A 23,706-nucleotide genomic window follows, 5' to 3' on the forward strand; every position below is an offset into this window, starting at 1 on the left:
ACTGCATTACATGCAGCAGTCGGCTCCTGACACAGGGAACCGGCACTTCACACCAAGTGGTCCCGTGGGCAGTCAGCATCTCCATGATCTCCGGAATGGCTAAAATAAGGAGTCAGGCAGCAAGGTCACGCAGCTGACCGCAAGACCACGCCCCTTCTTACCAGCTCGTGGCTTTGCCGCGCACACTACAAATCTTCCCGCACCAGGTGTCATCAGGGGGAGGGACGCCAAAGTGTGTCATTGGGCTATGACATCGTAACCTAGTGCCACACCCCATACCATTACACTCAGGGGGAGATGTATGAAGCGCTGAAGCAGCATCAGCGCACATTATGTGAGCTGATAACGCTTCTGCCCCATGTATGTTTGGGGGGCTGGGCGGTAAATGACAAGGGCGCTATCTTATCGTAGATAGCAGCGCCGATAGCCTGGGCTATATATGATCGATTAGTTTCCCTGACCGTTCCGCCTGCTGAAGCTGTCGCTATCGACAGCTTGGCGATGCCCTATCCCCACAGCAGGGACGGCGCTGTCTCTGCTGCGGGGACTGCTGGCTCCAGGGCTGCACGTGGGATCTCACGATACTTGTGCCGGACGGGACTGAGACACAGCGCATCAGCACTAGGCTGATGTGCTGTGTACTCAGGCAGGGATCGCTGGGGGGGAAATTATCACTCCCCCACTCTGGCCGATGAGATATTAATACATCTCATCATTAGTGCTTCCTGCTTCGCCTCGGTAAAGAGGTGAAGCAGGAAGCATTATAGCAGCACGTTAAGTGCCGCTATAATACATCTCCCCCTCAAGGAGAAGGAGGAGCAGTAACTGGTAGCTACATAAAAAGTTGACCTCTATTGGTCCTTCGTGTTAAACTTTATGTTAATGCCACAGCTGATGGGCTTCTCTCTAATCCTCCGCTGTGTGTTAAAATAGCACCATCTAACGCACATTGGTCGCACCATCGGACATTAGAGCAGCCTTATGGTTGCTCGTGATGTCTGTCGAAAACATGGTTGCAAGCACTATTGCAACTATATCTTTGAATGCAGGTACTGGCTGAAATATGCCCGCGTCTGACTAGCCACCCCCCTGTCACCTCCCAGGAATGCCCACTGAAATTGGCACTCTCTGTATCCAAATTCATCCTGTGACCATCGGCGGTAACTCATCGGGACACATGCACAGTGCCACTTGATCGCATGCACAGTACAAAAAACACTGGACAACTGCACAAACATCGGCAAAGTGCCCACCTCTAAATATGGCCCTCAGTCAGTGTTTTAGGTGCCCTGGCACTCTAGGCAATCTTCTACATTCCTCTAGTGGTCACTAAGGTACTGATTATATAGCGGGAAAAAAAGAGTAGAGGTTATATTTACTAAAGTGCAGGTTTTTAGAAGTGGAGTTGTTCCCCATAGCAACCAATCAGATTCTAGCTACTATCTTCTAGAAGGTGCTAGATAAATAAGTAGAGTCTGATTGGTTGCTATGGGCAACAACTCCACTTCTAAAAACCCACACTTTAGTAAATATACCTCTAACTTTGGCGAGAAGCTCACCGAGCAAGACATGGAAAGACATTGGCAAGTGAAGTTTGAAATTAGTCAATTATGGCAACAATTTTACAAATGTGTTGGTGAGCGATCATTGCTTAGAAGGCCTCGCTATTCATATGTAATTTCTCATTTCTACAAAGTTTCACGTATCTCCTGTAAATACAATTTTATTTTTCCTATTACTGCATTTGTCACAGATCTCCCAAAAATCCTTACACCTCCTTTTTGAGGTTTGACCTCTGTTTTCAACGTACTAACAATATGCTGTATGGGTCGTTGTAGATATGATGGAAACTACTATTTATTTTCTGTGCAAAGTTTCCAATACAGAAACCAGGCATGCAAATGCAACATATTCTGTTACCTGCTTGGATTTTACTACCAAATACGTTACAACCACTTGTACAAACAATGTTTAAGTAACAGATCTGGCCAATCTCTGACACTAACTGTAGCATCAATAGTCCAGATAACACATAAAGGTTTAATTATCTACAGAAGGCAATGAGATTTGGGTAGAGTTGGACGCATTCTGCATGAAAACACAGACAAAAATGTTCCTCCCAAAAATGGCACAATTACTGTAGGTCTGTCTGCTGAGCTACACAAATTTTAAGACGAATGACTCATTATGTTAAATAAAATGTGTGTCCAAGTGCTCCAGAGTATTGGGAATCGTATTAATAAAAGTTAGTATTCATGTGCCTGTTTCTTCGAACGTACAGTTGTTTCAATAGTGCTTAAGCCCAGTGAATGTAACATAACCTAACAGAAAATTCAGGGGGTCATTGAGACCCGCTCGCGAGCGGCAGGACGCTCGTAAGTGGGTCGATGTTCCCACTGCGCATGCGCACGATGGAGGGAGCTCCGTCGTGCGCATGCGCGAGACCCGGCGAGCGACGGGCTCACCATCGCTCCGGGTCTCGCACCAAAGGGGGCGTGCTGTCGATGTTGATTGACAGCACGCCCCCTTTGGTGGGCGTGCCTGCCAGACGGAGGCGTTCCCATGGGAACGCCTACCATCTCAAGCCGGCCCCACTGACACTAGTGATGTCTGTGGGAGTGATTTTGGCTCTGATAGAGTCAAAATCACTCCAGGGCTTGCGGCAGCGAGACCCTACCGCAGGGTCTCCGTCGCAAGCCCGATGGTCATGGACGCTCGCTATAGCTGTGGGTGGTAACCCACAGCTATGTGAGCGTCCATGAGGACGCTCCAAAAAAAGGTAGGAGGGCCCTGATTCAGAGCGAGCGCTCTGGTCAGGGCGTTCAGCTCTGAATCAGGCCCTCAGTCCCAAAAGAATCTGTAGGAAGGGTGTTCTTAGATATATACACTATCTTTGGATGCAATATCTGTAGACTGGGTGTTCATCCTAATATGGATTGTCTCTATAATATGTCCAAATAATGTACAAAGTCTCTTGTTTCCTGCAGTTGGATGATGCTGTACACATCTGCTCCTCCTCTCCGCCTCACAATTACAGATAGCACAGCAACAGGGAACTTAGGGCCTGATTCAGACCCGCTCGCAAGCGGGTCAATGGTGGCCCAGTGCGCACGCGCGGCGTACGCGAGCCCCGGTGTGAGTGAAAAAAGCACTCGCTCCATGGCTCACTACAAACTGCTGATCGACAGCTCGCCCCGTATTGTAGGCGTGACCGGGGGGTGGCTTCACAAACAGAGGCGTTCCCAAGCGAACGCTTGCCGTTTGTGAGAGAGCTTCCGGCTCTATTAGAGCCAGAAGCTCTCTGGGGCTTGCGGCCACGAGACCCTACCACAAGGGTCTCGTCGCAAGCCCGATGGTCGCGATGGTCTTGACCAATGCGACCATCATCCTGGCCGCTCGCAATAGCTGTGGGTGGTCACCCACAGCTATGCGAGTGGCCAGGAGGCCGCAACTAAAAAAAACAGCGCCTGCCCTTATTCAGAGCTAGCGCTAGCTTTTTGCAAGCGCCTCTGAATCAGGCCCTTAGGACACTATGATGCAACATGCAATGTAAGTTCTGTGTACTCATCGAATCTTCTGCTGTATTGCTGGTCCACCGGTGTCCCATGCGTGCGTCCAATCTGATGAGTACATGCGTGTGAGGGGAGTATAGGTTAGTAAGCAGGATAGGAGTTGGTATGAGTGTACAAACACAGGCAATATGAATCAGCCACAAAGGGAAACAAGACTTCAGTCCGCATTCGCTGCACGGAGCATGCGCCGAACCACTTGCATAGACGGGAACAGACGGGACCTCTAGCGGCGGCTGGAGAGCGCATGCGCGAATCGCGGATATGGAAATGCCCGAACAAGGGATACAAAGGGCGCCAACAGAAGTTATTTAAGCCCTTTAACATACAGATGGCTCACACACCATTGAAAAAGTCCCTAAACGGGATGAATGCCATTATGCTTTCCGGATATTGGGATCAGCCCTATGCAGAACTGTCACTTCTATTAATTAAGCAGTTAATAGAATGGGGTAATTTAAATTAGAGGAGAGTTCAACGGCGTACAAATGCCGGCAACGCAAGTGGAACTCGCCCCTCTCGAAGGCCTGCTCTCGCTATGGACTCGTGGATTATTGTACACAGCCCCGTGGGGCTGCGACCAGAAATCCCAAAGTTCGGCGGTACCATAAGTGCTCATTTACTCACGGGCGCGACATAAATGCTCGTAATTGAATTGATGCCACTATGTGATTAATTCACTTCAAGGTATGTTTATAAAAGTTATTTATATATGTGTCCTTTGCACCATATTTATCAGCTGTCTGGTGACAATTTCTATTCTGACTTGCTAAAGAACTACTGTAGCATTAAAATTATCATATCATGCTCTTTCCCAAGTACATAGTTGTAACATGTATACTGCATACACAAATGCTGCCTTAAAATAAAAAAAATGTTCTGCCATGACAGTGAGAAGTTGCTATTAAGTTTTGTTTTAAATTCCTGAGTTATATGGCCCCATTTATTAATTATCTTGTTTTAATAAGAAACTCAGTACGGCCCAGATATATTAAGAATCACATCCAAGGACCGGGGTTCAGACAGGAGCACCATCCTTGTGATATGTAAATTAAAGTGCTCACCCATACAATCACTTTACTTTGTACTGGCGTCCTACTTCGTATGTGCGGTCGTCAACCCACTTATGTGCGAGTGGCCATTACCAGGGAGGGATCTGGAAGATCCCACTCCCAGTACTCTCTGCGATTTGCAGCCTATAGTGTACAATGGCTAGCATTAGCTACCAATTTCACAAAAGTAGTCCCTATACTGTGCTATTGTGATTGGAAATGGGAGACTACAGCAGATATCTACTTTGGTGGAGATAGCAAAACACAAAACATACGAAGGGGGACACCATATTGGCACAGAGGAAGATGGGGAGAGAACACAATAATGGACACAGATGAGGAGGGGAGAGAACACAATAATGGACACAGAGGAAGGGAGAGAACACAATAATGGACACAGAGGAGGGGGGCGCGAACATAAAAATGGACACAGAGGAGGGGGAGGGAATATGATAATGGACAAAGAGGAGAAGGAGAGTACTTAGTGATGGACATAGAAGAGGGGGAGAGAACATATTAATAGACAGAAGAGGGGGAGAAAATATAATAATAGCCGAAGAGATGAAGGGAAGGATGGGGGCAAGATAATAAACACAGATGTAAAAAAGGGGGCACAACTCAGGACTTACAGAAGGGGCACGGGTACAATAATGGACATACAGGAGAGAGATTGGGAAGAGCACAATACAGAACATACAGATGAGGGTGTAGCACAATAAAGAACTGCAGCATCTTAGTGCAACTTAGGGCCTGATTCAGACCCGCTCGCAAGCGGGTTGATGGCTGGGCAGTGCGCACACGCGCGAGCCCCGGAGCGAGCGCGAAATCGCTCGCTCCAGCGCTCGCATCCAAAAGGGGCGGCTGTCGATGTTGATCGACAGCTCACCCTGTTTGGTAGGCGGGTCGGGGGGAGTGGCTGGCCAAACAGAGGAGTTCCCGAAGGAACACCTGCCGTTTGGGGCGGCCCCACTGACATCATCTATTACAGCCGAAAGCTCACTGGGGCTTGCGGCAGACGAGACCCTACCACAAGGGTCTCGTTGCAAGCCCCGATGGTCGCGAGCATCACCTGGCTACTCGCTAAAGCTGTGGGTGGTCACCCACAGCTTAGCAAGCGACCTGGGGGCCGGGCACCAAAAAAAAAGCCCTTCAGACCTGTGAGCTGCCTCCGGCAGCGAGCGGGTCTGAATCAGGGCCTTAGTGCAACATGTAGGGTGGTGGGTGGAGGTGAGAACAATACAAAACATATAAATGTAGACATGCACAATCAGAAGTGATGTTTTAAGGTTAAAATAGAAAGTTAACTTTTATACTAACATTATTAGTACACTCATAATACTGTATATACATTCTGTTTACTTGTGTATGTACTTATATACTGTGTATGTGCCATTTTTGGGGGGAGGGGTACATTTTGTGAAAACCCATCTAAAACAACCTATCCTCCTAAGCCCAGGCCACTGTTGGAATACAGCAACAGCCTGAAACTGAAAAGCTTCTGCATAATACAGCTAGCAGGAGGAGTGAATAACCATTGTTCCACTGAGAGGGAATCTAGTTGGCATCCCAACAGTCAGGATGCCAATGGTCACAATACCGACAGCGCATCCGAACTGTCAGAATACCAACAGATTGCAGTGGGAAATGTTGTAAGACTACAAAAATCTGTCTGGATTCTGACTGTCAGGAAGCAGCTGTCAGTATTCTGACCATCGGCATCCTGGCCAACTGAATGCCATACCCAACCCAATGAGTTGTAGGACAATTTATTTTAAGAAATTAAAATGTAAAACATTTTTAATTTGTTTTGTTTTTGCCAAATATTGGAAAGGGTATTTGTTCGTCAGTTATGTGGTCAGGGCATGATGTGAGTTAGGGTATTTCTGTGTTTGTTATGTGTAAAGGGCATGCTGGTGAGTGGGGGTATTTCAATGCATCAAATGCAGGATCAGGGAGTGGTAGTGGGGATCTAAGGTTATATAGGTGTTTAAATATACAGTTAGTGAGTGAAGGATATTTCAGGGGCTGTAGTTTGGAGTCGGGAGTGATGCTGAATTAGGGGTATTTCAGTATTTGAGGGATGGCATCTGTAAGTAGTAGTGTGTAAGAGGTTCTTTATACAGCATTGATTGATGGGTGAGAAGTATTTCAGTGGGTGGTGGGTAAGGTAGTGTAGTACAGGCAGCAACACTTAAACCTGTGTCTGCACAAAGGTAATGCAATATTTGCCCTTTAACCATAGGTGTCTACTATCAACCTAGCAAAATGTGTGTGTGCGTGCGTGTGTGTAGGGGTTAGGGTTGATAGAGGTGCTTGAAGGTAGGCGCTAGATATGCCTGTCATGGTGTTATGCCACACACCCTGTACAGACCGCATCCACAGCACTGGTTATGGCACCCACATCACTAGTCACAACCCTACAGCACTGGTCACACCCACTGCGGTAGCACACCACAATAGGCCCTTAATAAATTTCAGCTCCAGGCCCATGAGCACCTTAATCTGGCACTGCTTTGGCAGCACTACCCACACAGGACAGATGACAGGGTAGTGTTTTCTTCCCCTGGGACTGCCAGTCCAGGGCACGATTAGTAGAAAGCATGCTTCCAGTGGGAAGTCACTCTCCTGCCTTTCCTTCAGCCTTACCCGGCTCCAACGGGCTGCAGCTGATTCAGTCCCTAGAAGCCAGACTTGTGCAAATGCGCGTGTCTGCCGGTGCTGTGCACTGCTCTCAGTGACTGCCAGATATACAGTGCACATGTGCAATGGACCTGGCAGGTGGCGAAACATGGGCACTGCAGTCCAGAAAGCAGCGCGGTGAGCAGCCCCTCTCCTCAAGGAAGGTAGAAGTCGCCACAGAACTCGAAGCACATCATAATGCAATGGAGACTCCAGTCCTTATCATAAAGTGTCACAGCTGCCAATGGTGCTATTTTCTTAGTAATTCATGGTCATAGGAGGCTTTCTAACTCTGTGAAATGTCAGTCCAGTGCACAGTTCCACCTGTCCCACCATTCTGCACAGCAAAGTAGAGGGGAACAGGTGTTATGTGCATCGGCCACTAATGCATACAGCAATGAGCAAAGAATTTTAGGGGAAGGCATACATTGTTGGCCTACCAATGGAAACATTAGACAGCCCCCAGGTCTGTGGCCATGGCCCTTTTGTGCACACAATATGCTCAGATTATATGACTTTTAATGTTGGGAGGTATAAAGTGTAAGGAGGTGGTAGAGCTTTCACACACTTCTTGAAGAGCATCACCATCCTACTCTCTGCCCTGCTAGAACCAGACAAAATGGAGTGCAGTGTCATAAAGGTCAATGAAGTGAAAGATTTACAGAGAGGGATAGATAGTGTATCATGCTCACCATGAGGTCAAAGAAGATATGTATAAAGAGAATTGACCTTTAGATGTGACAGAGGAGGTTTTTTGTGACCTTGATGAGTGCCTGATTAACCCATGGCCAGGCCACTAGGCTTTCAGGCATTTAGGGCCCCCTCTTGCACTTCAGTCTTTCAACCTTTACAGCTGACAGCCTGACCCTGGTACAATAGGTACTAGACTGCAGTACATTGCCCTATATGCATTTTGAGGGTCTCCTGAAGAATTCTATTCATAATTTTTTTTTTATATTTTTATTGCTCGAATAGAACTTTTCAGGAAAGCACATTATGGGGGTATAGTTGTTTCATACTGTAATATTTTGAAATGAATAACATTTTTATTATTTAAAAAAAATATATAATCTATGGATAATTGTTTTAGGGGTCTATTCATTATGTTAATTATCGGGTTCGGACCCCGATAATTTACATTCTAACTTGCCACTGAATCCAGAGCAATTCAGTATTGCTCCAGTGCGGTGACAGCTGATCCGCGAGTGGAAGGAGTCGGACAAGGGCGGAGGGATCCGAAAGGACTGCTCTATGCAACCCGGAACTCCTTCCCATAGGCAGATCTACTGTGTAACTAATAAAGCTTAAACTCTCTGGGCGGGTTTCTACATCTATCTATCTATCTATCTATCTATCTATCTATCTATCTATCTACAGTGTCTCACTCTCTTGGGGGTTTCTACATCTATCTATCTATCTATCTATCTATCTATCTATCTATCTATCTATCTATCTATCTATCTATCTATCTATCTATCTATTGTGATAGGAGCACTAGAGAAGTTAAGGATGGCGTGTATATCACATGTCCATTGTTTGGGACCTGCAGTTGTTCCGCCCACAGGTCAAAACAAAGGGGAGGATATGTGATAGGAGCACTAGAGAAGTTAGGGATGGAGTGTATATGTGTCCCAGATTCCTGTAATATGTATTTTAACCCACAGGAAAAGTCTGTTTTACAAACAGATCTGAGTGTCGGCTTTTGGTAAGAGCCAGAGATTGGGTCCTGGGGGTGTGGATATGAGAGAGAAGGGAGGGCTCCATCCACAGGGCCGTTTCAGGTGTTAGGTCTTTCAGCCTGAGAGCAAGCTAATTAGGGATTACACCTGGAAGTGGCTCAATATAGCTGTGTAAGAGTTTAGATGCAGTGTCTCACACACACTGGGGAAACAGACACAGAGGTTTGTTCAGAGACACTGTGACCTTTTGAAAGTGCAGTGTTTGTGGTGAGGTAGTAGGTCTTGCCACTTGTAGAGAGGAAGATACCTGTCTAGTCAGTGCCCAGCCGGGCTAGGAGTTATTTTATGTTGGTTTATTTGACTATTGGTGTTGCACAATAAAAACTGGTGCCGACCAGCTTGCACAAAAACACACGACTGGAGTGCTGTTTCCTAGCTGCTGTGTGTAAGGAGGTGTCCACCTACCCCAGGAGAGGGACCCCTACCCCGATCATAACACAATTGGTGGAGAATGCGGGCACTGCACACTGGAAATTGCAGCAAGAGGAAAAGTTCTACATTTAAAATTTAAAGTGACAAACACCAATTTGTTGTTTGGATGTCAACCTGTCTTTTGTGGAATCCACGAAGGAGGCGTTGGTAGATGCTTAGAGAAGCAAGATTCCACTTCCAACCTACACCTAAAGACAACATGGAGAACATTGTTAAGCCTTGCTCCAAGCTAACAAAATTTAGCAGGAAACTAACAAAGCCGTGCAGGGAACTAACACAATTCAGCAAGTTGCCATGGAGGAAACCTGCCAGGCCTTAAAAGATGTTGTACAACAGCTAGAAGTCTGGTCTGGAGATGCTTCCACTGGACTTCCAAACAACATTCGCTCCATACGGGCCAGTCACTTTCTGCAAAAGATGACCGAGAGTGATGATGTGTAAGCGTATCTTACGGCCTTTGAGAGAAACGCAGAAAGGGAGAGTTGGCCCAAGGAACAGTGGGCAAGTCTTGTGGCACCCTTCCTGTCTGGAGAACCACAAAAGGCCTACTATGATTTGTACCTGGCTGATGCCAAGGACTATGCAAAGCTAAAACAGGAGATCCTAACTCGCTTGGGAGTCACCTCATTTGTTCGGGCCCAACGAGTTCACCGCTGGGAGTTCCAAATGGAAAAGCCTCCACTCTCACAGATGCATGACCTCGTCCATCTAACCACAAAATGGCTTCAGTGCGAGACGCTGAAGGACCGCTGATCATGGAAAGAGTCATGATGGACCGGTATCTGCGATCGCTACCTGCATCTCTGCGGAAGTGGGTGAGCCATGCAGACCCTAAGTCCGCAGACCAGTTAGTCGAACTGGTGGAGAGGTATGCGGCGGCTGAGGAACTGTTGAGTGTATCCCACTGGGCCCTCATTCCGCAACAGTGATCTTCCGTGACTACTGGTAAGACTGTTCCAGGGGAGAAGGGTGCTGGGCGGTGGAATGAACTTAAGACTGTGTGTTTGGAACCTGGGGATAGGCCAGCCAGGCCAGGAAGGTTCTTACACCATAAGAGACTTGATAATAATATGGTACAATGTTTTCAATGTAGTGAATTGGGCCATATTGCTGCTAATTGTCCACTCACCTCTGAACCTATGCAATGTGATAATGCTTAAGTCCGTCGCAGAATGTCTTTCTTTGCACAGCCTGCCTGTACTGCTGACCGACAGGCTGAGACAGATAAGCAAATGTGTAAGGTTACTGTAGAAGGCAATCAAGTAGTGGCTCTGTTAGATTCTGGCAGCCTGGTTACACTTATGAGAGCTGAACTGGTGAACCCCTTAAAGCGCAAGGGAAAAGCTGTTGGTGTGACCTGCATACATGGGGATACTCGGTATTATGTTACTGCGGAAGTGAACATAGAAACACAGTATGGTTCTGCTATAGTCTCTGTGGGTTTGGTGTATTGCTTGAGGTATGATATAATGTTGGAGAGAGACTTTGCTCACTTCTGGAAGTTGTGGGAAAGCTGATTTGTTACCGAAGTAAATAATCCCGACCCATTTGAGAAGGTTGCTGATGCAGTAGCAGGGGAAGTTTCTTCCGAGTCTGAGAAGTTCCCTTTTTCTAGCGTGGTTGGTGAACCAGAGAATACTGAGATTGGAAGTATTGTTAAGCCAGTTGGTCGTCTGTCTGATCTTGAGGTCAGAAAAGAGATCTTGGCAGTGGAGCAGTTAAATGACCCTACTCAGGTAAAAGCCAGGGGAAATGTAAAAGTGATTGATGGTAAATCCATAGACCCTGATAGTCCGTTGTCATATCTCACATGGCAGTTCGCCAGGATTTTTTGTATGGGAGACATCCAAGGGTATTACCTGACATTGCCAAAAAGACATGGGAGGGGCAGTCCAGTCCCTATAAAACTGTCATTGAGCCTAGGAAAAGAAAGCCAGAACAGTTATACCATGTAAATCTTATCAAACCTTGGAAGGATAGAGCACCTCTGTCAGCTGTCCCGGCCCCTCCAGTAAACTTAGGGCCTTTGGTTCCTGAAGTGACAATAGCTAAACCTCTGTCGGCTGTTCAACAGCGGGAAGTTAAGGAATTTCTTATCAGAAATAAGGTTTTGTTCTCAGGTGTACCTGGGCAAAACCACAGTCATTAAACATGACATAATCACTGACCCAGGGATTAACCTAAAGCCCTATAGGTTACCAGAAGCCCAAAGAGAATCAGTGTCTAAAGAAATAAAAAAAAAATTGGAACTGGGTGTAATTGAAAAATCGCATAGTGAGTGGTCAAGTACGATTTCCGAAAATTGAACAGTGTGTCAAAGTTCGATGCCTACCCAATGCCAAGGGTGGATGAACTAATTGAAAGGCTAGGAACAGCCAGGTATTTAACCACTCTAGACTTAACCAAAGAGTATTGTGAAGTGCCGTTAACTGAGAATGCCAAAGAAAAGACAGCTTTTCCGACACCAGAAGGGTTGTTCCAATACAAGATGTTGCCCTTTGCGTTACGTGGGGCACCGGCTACCTTCCAAAGGATGATGGACAGAATTCTAAGACCCCATAGTCTGTATGCTGCTGCTTGTCTAGGTGAAGTAGTCATTCATAGTCCTGATTGGCAGTCTCATTTGCCCAGAGTACAAGCAGTATTGAACTCCATCTATAGGGCAGGATTGACAGCCAACCCAAAGAAATGTTGCCTAGGGATGGAAGAAGTAAAGTATCTTGGTTACACCATTGGCAGATGTTTAATAAAACCACAGCTTAATAACAAGGTGGTTCTTGGCATTACAAAATTTAAAGTTCACAGTAGAACACAGGCCAGGAAGCCAGCTGGCCAATACAGATGCTTTGTCACATGTCCATTGTTTGGTCGAAACAAAGGGGAGGATATGTGATAGGAGCACTAGAGAAGTTAGGGATGGAGTGTATATGTGTCCCAGATTCCTGTAATATGTATTTTAACCCCCAGGAAAAGTCTGTTTTACAAACAGATCTGAGTGTCGGCTTTTGGCAAAAGCCAGAGAGTGGGCCCTGGGAGTGTGAGAGAAGGGAGAGCTCCATCCACAGGGCCGTTTCAGGTGTTAGGTCTTTCAGCCTGAGAGCAGGCTAATTAGGGATTACACCTGGAAGTGGCTCAATATAGCTGTGTAAGAGTTTATATGCAGTGTCTCACACATCCTGGGGTGAACAGACACAGAGGGTTGTTCAGAGACACTGTGACCTATCTATCTATCTATCTATCTATCTATCTACAGTGACTCACTCTCTGGGGGATTTCTACTTCTATATATCTACAGTATGTCACTCTCTGGGGGGTTTCTACTTCTATCTACAGTATCTTTCTCTCTATCTATCTACAGTCTCTCACTCTCTGAGGGTTTCTACATCTATCTGCAAGGGCAGCAAGGCACTTTGGACCTTGTTGGATGTTGCCCTATTGTTGCTGGTAGCAAATGGGGCCCCATAATAGTTCAAGCTTCAGGGCCCCAAAAATGTAGATCCGCCACTGCCCATAGGGAAGGAGTGGCGATGGCAAAGAAGTGAAAATGGCGAATGCTCCCGTACTCAAGCTCCAAAAATATTGTATTTTCTGAGCTTGATGAATTCTATCTCCAAACTAGTGTACGGGGACAGCGGGCCCTTCCGCCAGAGGAAGGTAAATAGGAGATATCACCGTTCTGTGATATCTCCTGCTTTAACTTCTTGATGAATGGCCCGAAAACTTAATTTTTACAATTGCACCTGCTTTTCACTTACAATTCACCTGCTTTATAAAAATTAAATGATGAAGAATAGGCCCCTATATATGAGACAATATGTTTCACTGCAATAAGGAAACTGTTAATTATCTTATTAATAGAGGTTATATAAGAGAATCATTTAATTGTAATTTATGTGGGGATGTTAATACGAAAAAAATCAAGGAAAGAAAATAGGAGTTGAAACAAAATTCCTTTATATTTGTTCTATTAGGACATGTAGAAGTTCTACATCAATTATACAAAATTACATTTATAAATCAATGAATATTGAAGTACGAGACTTAATATTGCTCTTGTATGTATATTTATTTCCCTTGTGTGTGTGTCATGGCGGCGTCCCGCATTATACACTTACCAGTAGGCTGCAGCATCCATCCTGGTTTGCATCTTTAATCCAGTTGGCTCCACCCCTATGCTGGGGTATTCTTTCTCTGCACTCGGTGGTGGTTCTCTAGTAGGTGGAATCTCCTGTCCCTGTGTGCGCTGTGGTCAGGAGGAGAGAGACGTTCCATCAGGTAGTGGCGGTAACAGCAGCTGTGATGGTGGTGGTCGCGTGTCCTCTCATGTAGGTGTAACTACCCTGACGCTAGTGCGCTATTCATCCACTGTCTCCCCCCCATTGTCTCTAAACAAACCTCAGCTAACTACTAGTGTACCTTGCAATTTCTCCCTGCGGGGCCCCTAGGCTACGGCCTAGTCAGCTTTATGAATAATACAGCCCTGATGAGAGCAGCTTGAGTGAAATGTGTAGAGAGCAAAAGCTGGATTGGGGTGGGTCTAGAATAACAGAGGAGAGGAAGAAGGTGAACTGTTTATAGACAACCTGCCCAAGTTGCTTGGAGGCATAGGAAAGAAGAGAGATGGATCAGTAGTTAGAGATGAGATGCATGGTCAAGGGAGAGTGTCTTAAGAATGAATAAGACCATGTTTAAAGGATAAAGCCAATGTACCAGAGGAGAGGGGTCAGTTTAGTAGGTGGGCGATATACTTTACAGCATGAGCACGCATCAGGTAAGGAGGAATGCCAATTATGGAGGCAGATCAGCAACTTTTAGCCAGGAGGAAGAGGGGGAGAGGTGTCAAACATAAGCAAGTGGCCTCATCCTTTCTACCAGAAAGCTGCAAGGAAAAACTGATTATGATAACCATGAACCTCGGGTTGTCTAATGTGCAACTGGTGCCAAGGGTGCAAGGCTGAGAGGGTGGTATGCCACTGCCCCAATAGCACTCTGTCGAACAAGCCCGCAACCCTATTCCATCTTACAGGGTGCCTGGAGAGTCACTACATAGAAAGATGCAGGGCATGTCCTCAGGAAGCACTCAACACCAATCTTCCTGCTCCCTGGGTTCCCTCTGTGTTGTTATATGACTTTATCACCTGCCCCAGGGGCAGGGTGTGCCTGGCCAAGGGCACATAAGCATCCTGATATGGCACTGGGGTGGACCATCAGAATGCACTGGTGCAAAACCAAGGAGCGCACTTTGTAAATTAAGTACAAAATGTTCATTCTTGTTGTGACCTTCATAATAAATGTAACCATGTTCTACTTTCAATCTCAAATGATAAGATTTTGTTAAGGATAAAAAATGCAGAAATTAAGAGACACTGGCTTTAAATCAAACAGCAAACAATGTACTGTATGCAAAGTATGCAAAATAATACATCTTCTTCATGGGTGAATGTTTTTGACATTTGCATGCACTATGACGACTTGCTCATATAAATTAGAATTATGTTCTCTGGACTTCTTTGGACACACAAGTCTGGCATGCTAAAGAGACTCAAGAACCTGAAGAGCTATCAGAAGCTGTGGACAAACCACATCACTGTCCAAAAGGAGCTAGAGTGAGAAGTCATATTTTCTGTTAAATAAAGCTGGAGGAGAGATTATGGATAACATGAAAACTACATTCGAGGCAAACAATCAAGCACAACAAGAAAATGCAAATGACACAGTAAACTATTATTCAGCATTAAGTGTATATAACATCCTGTCATTGAGTATCTTGGTGTTGGAGACTGTAATTGGAATCCTGGTAAACGGTTTCATGATGATAGTAAATTTAATTGACTTGGTGAAGTACAGAAAGCTGGGCTCCTGCGATTCAATCCTCACTTGCCTTGGTCTAGCTCGGTTTTCTTTTATGTTGTTGGTTTTGGTTATATTTTTCTTGCCTTACCTGCTTCCCAATATTGCTAACTCGCAGAGCACAATAAACAACTTGCAGTATACATGGCTGTTTTTCAATGACATTTGCATGTGGCTTACCGCTTGGCTCTGCATTTTCTACTGCGTACGAATAGTCAATATCCAACTACATACTTTTGTCATATTTAAGACTCATTTTGATCGTTGGGTCCCATACTTCCTTTTGGCAAGTGTTGCGATCTCAGCAGGCTGCAGCAACTCTTCTACATATACTTTTCTAAACAGCTTTGTCAACATGAGCAAGTTTGATCACGTCAATATATCAACACAGTTCCTTTTAGGAGGGTCAGACTTCTCAACCTTCTCTACCCTTTCTGTGGCAGGGTCCCTTCCCCCGTTTCTTCTGTTCTGCGCTGCAGCTGGACTGGTGGTTGGCTCCCTTTTAAGACACACAGCAAAGATGAAGGCGCAGGAGCAGACGGGGTTCAGGGAGCCGTCATTAAATGCCCATTTTAGAGCTGTTAAAATGATGTTTGTCTTCTTCATTTGCTTCTTCTTTTACATGCTGGCATTCAACCTATATGCCTCAGGAAAGATAAATGAAGGCATATTCTTTTGTGTTTGCACTGCCATCATTGGTGCTTACCCTTCTGTACATTCTGTTTTACTTGTCAATGGAAACCACAAGCTCAAACAAGTTTTCATCGGGATTCTACTGAAGACAAAATGCTACAAACAAGAGCTAACTCAGACAATCTCTGATTAATACATTGTTGAGTTCAACTGTGCACAAATCATCAGCAAGCACAGCAGAGAGGGACGGGTCCATGCTAGCCTAGGAATAGTTTTGGTGCCGAGTGTTGGACTTTTCTGTCTTAATATTCAACTGCTCCATGATAATAATTTCCTATAAGTGACTTTATCAATATATCTTTGAAATCCTTACTATACAAGCCATATTTTTTCTTCTTTAATACTTGTTGTATTTTCCAATCATGATGCCTCTCAGAGCACTTGTATGCACTCAGTATTGTGCATGATGTTCCTTTAATCAAATGACAGGTTCACACAGTTTTCAATACCAGTTAATCAATATTCGTAATCAGGCCTAAAGACTTCTCTTGATGCTGATTCGTGATGTTGTACATTATGGGCTGATTTAGAAGGGCTGTAGTCAGCATCCCGGCGTGCGATGGTATACATACCGGCGGCAGAATCCCGACAGCCGGCATCCCAAAGGTATCGGGAGTTAGGGGAGGTTTAGGTTTTAGGGTTAGGCACTAAGGGGGAAGAGTTAGGTTTAGGATGCGGGGACGGGGAGGTTAGGTTTAGACACTATGGGGGAAGGGTTAGGTTTAGGATGTGGGGAGGGGGAGGTTTGGTTTAGGCACTATGGGGAGGTTAGGTTCAGGCACCGGGGAGGGAGGGGCAGAGGTTAGGGTTAGCAGTACTTACCTACGGGTGTCGGGATTTTGACTGCCGGGATGCCGCTGTCGGTATTCTGACCAGCAGGATTCCATACCCAACCCATTTAGAGTTAGCAGTAAATCCAGCCACAGGGTTCAAAATGTGCACCAGTAAAAATGATTCCCAAGGGCATGCAATGCACAATCTGAGTTGTACAAGGGTTGATGGCCTAGTTCAATTCTATAATGAAGTATAAGAAATTGTCTATTATGTGTGTGCAGCATGCAAGAATACACAATATTTGCCTTGCATGCAGACAAATTTGTAATTGAACCCCTTATAGTGCAACACTGTTTGCTTAACTGCAAATTCTATACATGGGCAATATTTCTCCCTACCTATTTATCAGTCCCTCTGGGAGAGATTTATCAAAGCTTGGCGAGAGATACAGTGGAGAGAGATAAAGTACCAACCAATCAGCTGATTTTTCAAAAAGCAGCCTGTAAAATGACAGTTAGAAGCTGATTGGTAGGCACTTTATCTCTCCAAGGTTTAGTACATCACCCCCAGGGTCAGCACTGCCACAGGTTATGTTTGTACTAACATGAAGATACTGTAAGTATAATAGATACAAAAAATAAATTATTGTAATTATGTGAATACATTAGTGGTAGCTATATTTTGTATGTAATACATTTGTATACAGAAATTCAGCTTCTACACATATATTGTTATATTTGTATAAGACTTGTATATCCATTTATTCATTCAGCTAGTAGGCATTGCCAGACCTATATATGTAGTATTCTTGCAGCTGTTTATGTGCTTTGTACATATACAGGTCACTGCCGACAAAGAGGATACATGTGATTGGGATTCCATGCCTTCAGCCCTTATATGTGTACAAACCATACTTGCCTACACTCCCGGAAGGAGCAGGAGATTCATGATATTTTAGTCCCCTGCAATCCAGATGTCCTAATGAAGTAGACAGAGTGGAGAGATAATTACTGGAATCAAGAGTCCGTAGAGATGGGGCAAGGCTAAAATGATGTGACCGGGGCCTAAGGATGTAAAGAGCCCAGCCTCGCCCATAAATGGTGTGCATCTCCTCTTCAGGCTTCTCACGGAGAGAAAAATTAAAATATTAGCAAGTATGTACAGCAAGAGGACTGAGCTAAACCTGCCAGTGTTCCTCTGGCCCACCTACATTTATTAAAGCATCTTTAGAGTTTATCACTTCACATTTCATCCCTATAGTGTGATTAAACAGTTAGGTCACAATTGGGGACACTTACAGCTTCTATTGGCAGTATCAGGATACTACCCTAAAATAATCTGCAGCCTTTAAATCATTAGTCCATATCAAGAGTCTCATTGATACCTTCTGGATGGTACTGTGGACCTCACTCAGAGCCGGTTGCACAGAGCGTGCGGTCGGTCTGAATGAGGGGAGGACGTCTTGAATTTTCAAGACGTCCTCCTTTGCGGTGGTAAGGCTGTGGGTTAACACCCACAGCCTTACGACCGCCTAAGGTGATGGTCGTGATGGTCAGAGACCATCGTGACCATCGGGGCTTACGATGAGACCCTAGGGTAGGGTCTCCCTTGTCGTAAGCCCCGGAGAGCTTTCGGCTCTGTCTGAGCCGGAAGCTCTCCACTGACATCACTAGTGATGTCAGTGGGGCCGCCCCCAAACGGTAGGCGTTCCCATGAGAACGCCCCCGTTTGGGCTGCCACCCCCCCGGCCCGTCTTCCAAACAGGGCGAGCTGTCAATCAACGTCGACAGCTCGCCCCCTTTGGATCGAGACCCGCTATGACTGGCACTGTCGGTCGTAGCGGGTCTCACGCATGCGCACGACGGCACCGGCGCCGTCGTGCACATGCTCTGTGGGGGGCCATCGACCCGGTCCGAGCGCATCGGCGCTAACGACCGGGTCTGAATGACCCCCTGTATGCACTCAGGTTGTGGTTAGGGTTAGATGAAAACTACATGGGAAATTGCGTTGTTGACATGCCAACTATCGACATTAACAATGTCAGCATTCTGGCAATGTCAATATTCAGAGCATGTCGATATTCTGGTGATGACATTCTGAATGTTAACTTAATTTACCCCTTCTGGATATAGAGTCCTGAGAATGTGCATCCAGAAGGTCTCTGTTTGGCACAGCTGTCAGAATCTCCTCCCATAGTTGTTAAACCAATATGTACTATCCCTGTAACTCTCAGGTCCTTGATATTACATTTATGTTTCTGAAGGAAAATATTTTGGAACACTATGTGTGGGGAGGGTATTAATTAGGTTGTTCCAAAAAGTGAGTTTTTAATGGCTGTATGTTTCTGCCCTCAAACTATAGATTACAGCTTTAGCTACATGCTAGAAGATAAACCACATGATTTGTTTGCCAATGTATCATGGACTTGACCTTCTTATATGTTTAAGCTTATGTTCTGAACTGGAAATAAATAAGTGTGAACTGTTTTTTTTTTTTATATACATTTTGCCGTTGATGAGCTTTTTATTTACTTGCTCACATAAGCTTTTGCGTCTAATAATTCATATTGTAAGAGTGCTGAGTTAAGTATATTTTATCAATAGTTTTTCTCTTTAAATGCCTCCAAGAGAACTGTGGCTTGTTGGATTAATGTATCCTTCTTGGATCAATTTTCTTTTAGCCTTTGTAATTGGTCTCTGGGTATATTTTTACCGATGCCCTCTAATGACTACTGCCATGGTGGTTATTAGTGTTTACTTCTTTACAGTATGTTTAGTGCTTATCTTGCCACCAAGGATTTGAATGGTGATATCCAAAAATTTGGTGGTATGTGCTCATGAAAAATATATTGTTATTATTATTATTATTATTATTATTGCTATTATTATTATTTTGTTAACAAATGTGTGATCAAATGTATATCCTCATCCCAAATCGCAAATGAGGTTTACCACATATGTACTTGTCTTCAAACATGCCTGTATAGAGGATGGCATGGCTCAGAGCATATCTGGTGCCCATAGCTGTCCTGATAATTTGACTGTTGTATACTGAAAAAAATAATAATTGTGTAATAAAATTAAAGAAATCAAACTCAAAATAAATTCACAGCATCTCTAAGATACCTTGATGGGGGATATTGGTATACAGTCCTGCACATGTAATGTGAGGGTCCTTTCATTAAATGTTTCATGTTAAATTTAGGAAATGTTAAATATTTTGTATGTGAGATCGTAGAGAGACCAGGTGAAGTTGTAAATAAAAATCTACAAAGTGTGATAAATTATAATTGAGGAACCGAATTAATAAAATAATAGGCCAACCCGGGGAAATGCTTAGTGCATTGTGAACTTTGTGAAAAGCCCATTACTTTTTGCTTGTTATGCTGGTCTCAGGCTTTATTTAAGAGGTTTTATTATACAAAACTTTTCAGTAAGTTGGCATTTTACCTAGTTTAGGTAGTCTACACAGAGGCAATTGCAAGATTTGTAGGGGATGTTTCCATGTATATTATATATATATATATATATATCCCTCATAAAATTATGTTATATTGGCTCCACCCATCCCCTATAGACCACAAATCTTGGCATTAGAACATGAGGGAGGAGGGTTCCGCGATCAGGGACTACAGACCAGCGGCTTAGCAAAGAAAGATTTGGTCATTCAGGGAGGCTTCTGAGTGCATAGAACCCCCACTTTCCCTGTGGTTGCCAATGTTCTAGTTATCAGTGTCGTGAATGATTACTCCCCTGCCTCTACTGGCAGGTTTAATTATAATTGAGGCATCAGATTATAATTAAGAATTTTCTTGTTGTGATTTGTCTAATTTTTGTTTTATTTTAAATGTACTGTTTTTTTCATGAATGAACTGTTAAATTCTTCCATTGAGATATTATAGTAGAGATCTGTAGGATAATGTTTATATCTCATTGGGATGAACTGAGATTTCTTTTTAAAAAATCTATACATTTTTCAATTGTCTGTTCATTTTATTGTGTTTATCATTTTCCTCTGCAAGATCACACAATACACGTAAACACTTTTGATCCACTTGATCTGAAAGATGAGTTGATTTTCTATCTTTTTTCATTTTAGATCTTTAAGAGCAAAACAATCTTTTCTATGTAATGCCTTGATATATTTATTTATTTATGGGCTGATTCAGCAAGGATCGCAATTGCAATTATGCATGCAATAGGCCAATTGTTGCGTTCTGTGCATGCATATACATCGCATTGCGCGTGCGCAAACACTCCACTGCGATCAGGACAATGAATTGATGTGTCTGTGGTCACACACCTATGGATTATCTTTCAAACCATCCAACTAGTTGGTTGGTTGGAACAAAATCTCGTAATGTATGGGAGCAAATGACAATCCGCAATACATTATTGTTATTATTATTACCAGTTATTTATAAAGCGCACACATATTCTGCAGCGAATTACAGAGAATATTTGTCCATTCACATCAGTCCCTGCCCCAGTGGAGCTTACACTCTATGTTCTCTATCACAATTTGCTCCCAAACACTGGAAAACATACAAAAACAATCATTCAGACAAATTTTCCAGTGTTTGGGAGCAAATGATTGATGTCATATGCTCCCATACATTACATACATATCAACTAGTTGGATGGTTGGAGAGATAATCATTAGGTGTAGGACCAGCTTAAAGATACATACATGTATTACTTAAAATGGCCACATATCTAAAGATTATCTTTCTAACCAGCCAACTAGTTAGCTGGCTGGAATGAAAATTTGGTAATTATCTTTAAATTGGCCCTAGTTAGAAGTTATCAAGTACATCCTGTGAAATCACAGGTAGAAGGTCTGGGTGGTTGCCAATGGGTATATTTTCCACTTGTCCACTTCTACATTCCTTAGAAGGTCATCAACCCCTATATAACATGAGTATTGACAATTCAGGCAACATTCACGTTCAACTGTGCGTCAGCCTCTCTGTGTCCGAATATTTTTGTAGAGGTGTCCTATCCTGTGCCTGGTTCTGTATTGAGCATATCCTGAAGTTTATTTAAATACTTAAATAAGTCAGAATTATTGCGTGCATGCTCACAGTGTCCATTTAGTGCCGGGAGAGGCTGCGGGCCGGAGAGCTGGGCTTGCTCCCAGCGTGATGAGAAACAAGGGCGTGACATGCGGTTATGCCCCTAAAATGTCACGCACCAGGGGCATGGCCTGGCAGGCCATATTTAAAGCAGTATATGAATGCCACATGTCACAACATCAACGCAACCCATATCCTAAGTATGGCCACCAGCAAACGGTGAGTGCACTATGGCGAACATACATAGATTTGCGTATCGCTGAGTGATTCTGAGGCAGGCAAATCTCAGTTGATTCAACAGGGGTTCCTGCCTTTCTGGGTGTCAACTGGGCGTAAAGGGAATGTATGCATGGAGGAGATCCATCTTGTGGGGCATCGTGGGCGGGTAGTTGGCATGTTGGCAGATTTATAACATAGTCTGAGTCATACCTATGCTGAGGGGATGCCATTGCAGATGGCTCTCCTGCACCCAGCATGGGGTAGGAGTATATGCCCATAATAGTAGTGACGGATGCTCTAGCAGACGGAGGGCCGGGATTGGGGGTTTCAGTGGCAGAGATTTGTGTGACTAAGAATACAGGCAGATACATTAGACTTCTGACTGCGAACTGCATGCCGCAGTTTAGCAGAGTTGTGCATCAGAGAATCCTCTCTTTCAAATAATGTGGAGTGTAATGGTGGGTACACACCAGAAAGATATATCTGCAGATCGACTGATCTGCAGATGATGATTGTTTATACACTCTGAACAACCATCACTGTGGTTTATTCTAGCCAGGGCCCGCGACGTGACTCCCTTCCCTGCAGCCTCTGCAGCAAGTGTACGGGCAGTCGGCTGCCCGTCCGTACACACAGCGCAACGAGCAGATATATCTACAGATATATCTGCCATTGGCTTTGATGCACAGCCAACACATTATGACTGTGAACAACGTAATTCACAGACAAATTGTCTGTACACACTGGCCGACGTGCACACCATATATAGGCCGTTCAATTGAACTACTGATACAGTATGTCAGCCAGTGTGTACCCAGCATAAGTGGTTGATATTGTCTGTGATCACCAGACTATTTCAACTTACACTGCAAAAATACTAGCAGAACTTTTGGATGGGGAAGGGCACTTACACATTCATGAACATCCTTGTTTAAAAGAGTGAACTCTCGTCTTTCAAGAAATGTGCCCCCTTAGTAGTACTAGTAAATGTTTGATGATTACCAGACAATAACACTATATACTACAGAAAGCATTAGGAAGTCAGAAATTAGGGGCTTCTAATGCCCAGATCTCTCCCACCTGATATCAATAAACACAGGAGTCCCCTCATCTGACGCAGTAGGTTGTACACAGAGGCGTCTTAAGGCTGACGCGGTTTGCCAGCCACCGGAGCATTAGTAGACTCTGGGCACTAGAGTGTGCCCGGAGTCTACTGCGCATGCGCAGAACACCGGAAAAATGGCAGCGGTGGCTATTTTCCGGTGTTCTGAGCAGCGTTGACACCTGATGCATGACCACGGACAGATGAGTTTAAAATAATATAGGTGCAGGGTGTGCGGTGCGGGACCCGGGACACTGCACCCATTATAGATATGCCACTGGTTGTACATTTTTCAAATGGTATTTTGGGCTACCATATTACTCCTACACATTTTATGTGTTTTATTGAAACATGTAATAACAAAGAAAAAATGCATTATCATGTTCAATGCAGATTTTATCTAAGTGTACAATCCAGATGCTGTAGTTTTTGATTTAGAAGGTGGATTAATGGCGAAGTACGAACTTCAAAGTACTGTGTTCCTTGGTATTAGTTATCATGAAAAAATCCATATATTTGCTTT

General features: G+C 44.4%; 1 protein-coding gene across 1 annotated transcript; it reads left to right on the forward strand.

Moving 5' to 3' along the window:
- Positions 1–1,009: 1,009 nt before the first annotated feature.
- LOC148501468 (taste receptor type 2 member 1-like) lies at positions 1,010–16,147 on the forward strand. Its single transcript, XM_088450416.1, has 3 exons — positions 1,010–1,049; positions 12,830–12,890; positions 15,235–16,147. The coding sequence occupies exons 1-3, from the start codon at positions 1,010–1,012 to the stop codon at positions 16,145–16,147; spliced, it is 1,014 nt and encodes a 337-aa protein (XP_088306542.1).
- The last annotated feature ends 7,559 nt before the right edge of the window (positions 16,148–23,706 follow it).

Source organism: Taudactylus pleione, unplaced genomic scaffold, assembly GCF_031769625.1.
Source record: "Taudactylus pleione unplaced genomic scaffold, aTauple2 ptg000518l, whole genome shotgun sequence".
NCBI classification, from domain to species: domain Eukaryota; kingdom Metazoa; phylum Chordata; class Amphibia; order Anura; family Myobatrachidae; genus Taudactylus; species Taudactylus pleione.

Bases quoted from the DNA above. Each gene is read 5' to 3' on its own strand.
- LOC148501468 (XM_088450416.1), top strand. From the start codon at position 1,010: ATGGTTGCAAGCACTATTGCAACTATATCTTTGAATGCAG. The intron at 1,050-12,829 runs GTACTGGCTGAA...ATCTATCTACAG, and splicing joins AACTATATCTTTGAATGCAG to TCTCTCACTCTCTGAGGGTT. The intron at 12,891-15,234 runs GTTGGATGTTGC...CCTGTCATTGAG, and splicing joins AGCAAGGCACTTTGGACCTT to TATCTTGGTGTTGGAGACTG.